Source organism: Neltuma alba, unplaced genomic scaffold (assembly GCF_004799145.2).
Source record: "Neltuma alba isolate B1F8T4 unplaced genomic scaffold, ASM479914v2 tig00012306_pilon, whole genome shotgun sequence".
NCBI classification, from domain to species: domain Eukaryota; kingdom Viridiplantae; phylum Streptophyta; class Magnoliopsida; order Fabales; family Fabaceae; genus Neltuma; species Neltuma alba.
The window spans coordinates 4,702-7,373 of record NW_021636818.1 but is presented as its reverse complement, the minus strand read 5'-3'; the positions used below and the strand labels follow the sequence as shown (position 1 = coordinate 7,373).

The following is a 2,672-nucleotide window of genomic DNA, read 5'->3' as shown; positions in this document are numbered from 1 at the left end:
GATTAGATTAAGGAAGTTAGGTAAGTTGGTTAATTATAAGAAAAGTGACACATTTTTCCTAAAACATCATAATCATCTTTGTTAATACCCCTTCTCCCTCTTCTACTCTTCTACTTGATTATGGTTGAGGGAGTATCTATAGGGGTACTTTAGAGAAAATTGATAAATATGATAAATGTGTCTTATATTTAAGACCAAAACCAACTCAAGAATTGGGTCTTATATTAAGGACAGGAGGATTAATAATTATGATATAAATATTATAAAATCATAAGAAAGAGTATATTTGTCAACTTAAAGTTAGCCCTTCTCCTCAAGAACTAAACAAGATTGTCCCTCCTCCCTTTATACCAAACGGGGCATTAGGTTTCATTATAGCGAGGCGGATAGCTCTTTAACACACACACGAGAAAGTTTCAAATTATAATATATGTTATTGTATGTTATAATATATAATATGTATTATTTCTATATTATATATGTATTTATATATGTTTGTGCTCGCGCCTCTCGTCAACCCTCTTTATTAATTTTACCATATTTATATGTATTGTTTCTTCAATTCAATTTACTAATTTTATCATATTTTGAGAAGTAAAATATTTTTTTATATACAAGCGAAATAACATGTTTTTTTTAGATTAAAAAATTATTAGAAAATAATAGCTATGACATAAATATTATAAAACAATAAGAAATAGTATATTTATGAACTTATAATTAACCCCCCTTCTTTCTCCTCCTGAACCCTACAAGATTTTCCCTCTCCTCCCTTTAGGTACTGTTTGGTATGAGGGAAATGGAGGGGAGGAAAATCTTGCTTTGGCACACTCATGACTAGGTGAGTATTTCTCTCAGCAATTGTCATTCTCCAAAAATTAAGGTGTGACTCATCCGAACTAATAAATCATGGATCTATCTTTGAAAGAAAAATGAATAACCTAAAATTATAAATATACAAGAAGAAACATTCGGTACTATAAATATTTTCATTCATCACTACTAGATAACATCTCCAAGGGACAAATGATCAAATGTTATATATAAACGTATAGTTCATTAAAAAGATATTTAAATAATTTAAATCAGAAAATAATAAAGAAAACTTATCAAGGCTCTTAAATGTGGATGTTAATTGCTAACCGATATAAGGCTTTCCACATAATAAAAATACCTATGAGCAAAGCAGCATTTTGTTGGGAAATCAAACATGCTGTATTCATCAGTAGTAAGATTGCACAAAAGAACTTTTGCTTCATCATTCTCTACTACTTCTTCAAATTCCCTTCCAAGCATTGAATCGAATCTACAAAAATTTCATTTCTCCAAATAACCATTGGACATAACCCGCGTGGATAGGGTCTGCTTGTATATATTTTAGTCCAAATCCATCTCTCCCTTGACTCATTTGTAGACTCCTCAATCACCCACAAATCAATGAAAGATGATTCATGAATTCCAATGAATGTGGAAGAAAGCAAAGCAAGTTTGTTATCATACATAGTAAACGTTATGCCATATGATTCAAGGAAAAGAGACTTAGTGGGAAATGGTATCAATGTGAACACTTCCATTGCTACATCAAATGAAACTATCAAACCAGGATCAATTCCTACCTGTAAGCCCACCCAAAAGATTGATCCATTATAAGTGAAACCACTATCACTCATCAGAGATATGCCCTCTAAATTCCTAAATTTAACTTTTCTCCAAAACCCTGTCGTTAATGCATATACTTCCACTTGAAAAACCAAAAGATTAATGATAAAAAGTTTCACAATCTTGTAATCATTAACAACTAGGCTGAACCCAAATCCTACAGAGAAATCTTCACACTCGTAATGGTTAAGAGATTTGGGCACCTGTCGGACATCTCTAATAGCTGGATTCCATAACCAAAAAGAATCAGATTCATCAGCCATGATGAGTTCGAGACAAAACAAGCCATTACTGGAATGGACAATCCTCCAGAATCTCATTAAGGGATCAACGATAGGTGGGTTCTGAAATTCGAGGACTTGCATCTCACGATTGAGAGAGCTCAAGTGCCAAGGATTATTCTTATCATTATTACTCCCACATTTAGAGCTATAGCAATCAAAAACAAGTAAAGGGTTTTGTTGAGTAGAATGGTGAAGGTGTTCTGCTATGAAAGATGGGGTTTTGAACAGATCTTTCCAATATTTGCACACACATTGAAATCGGATTAGGGATTTTACCGGAAGTCGTACAAGAATATTTGCGACAATTTCTTGAGGAAGATGAGGTGTCTCGTTCTCCATTAAGATGTGCTTCGTGGTGAAAGGCTTGCAACCTACGAGGACGGCTAGGTTTAGGTATTAGAAGATACATACGCTAGGTTTAGGTATTAGAAGATACATACGCTTCCATCATTGCCCTTAAAACGTTGGTGACTAAAGTTATAGGCATTTTTCTGAAAAGTTTTATTAAAATGTAGGGTAAAATAAATTTATCAACTATATATTTTCATTTTGTTAATCTTTTTTATTTTAATAAGTTAAAAAAATAATATGTATGTTGGTCTTTCGAAATTCGAAAAAAATATAGAGATATAATCAAATACGAAAAAAATCAGTGCTAATTTAGGTATTGGAAAAAAAATTCATAGTTAAAAAGAGATTTAATCTCAAATTAAAATATAAAAAATGGAT

At 31.9% G+C, this 2,672-nt stretch overlaps 1 protein-coding gene across 1 annotated transcript; it reads right to left on the bottom strand.

Annotated features, from left to right (window-relative positions):
• Positions 1–1,268: 1,268 nt before the first annotated feature.
• On the bottom strand, positions 1,269–2,282 carry LOC114725926 (F-box/kelch-repeat protein At3g06240-like). Its single transcript, XM_028912488.1, has one exon. It carries the CDS (start codon positions 2,280–2,282, stop codon positions 1,269–1,271), a length of 1,014 nt encoding a protein of 337 aa, XP_028768321.1.
• Positions 2,283–2,672: the final 390 nt, after the last annotated feature.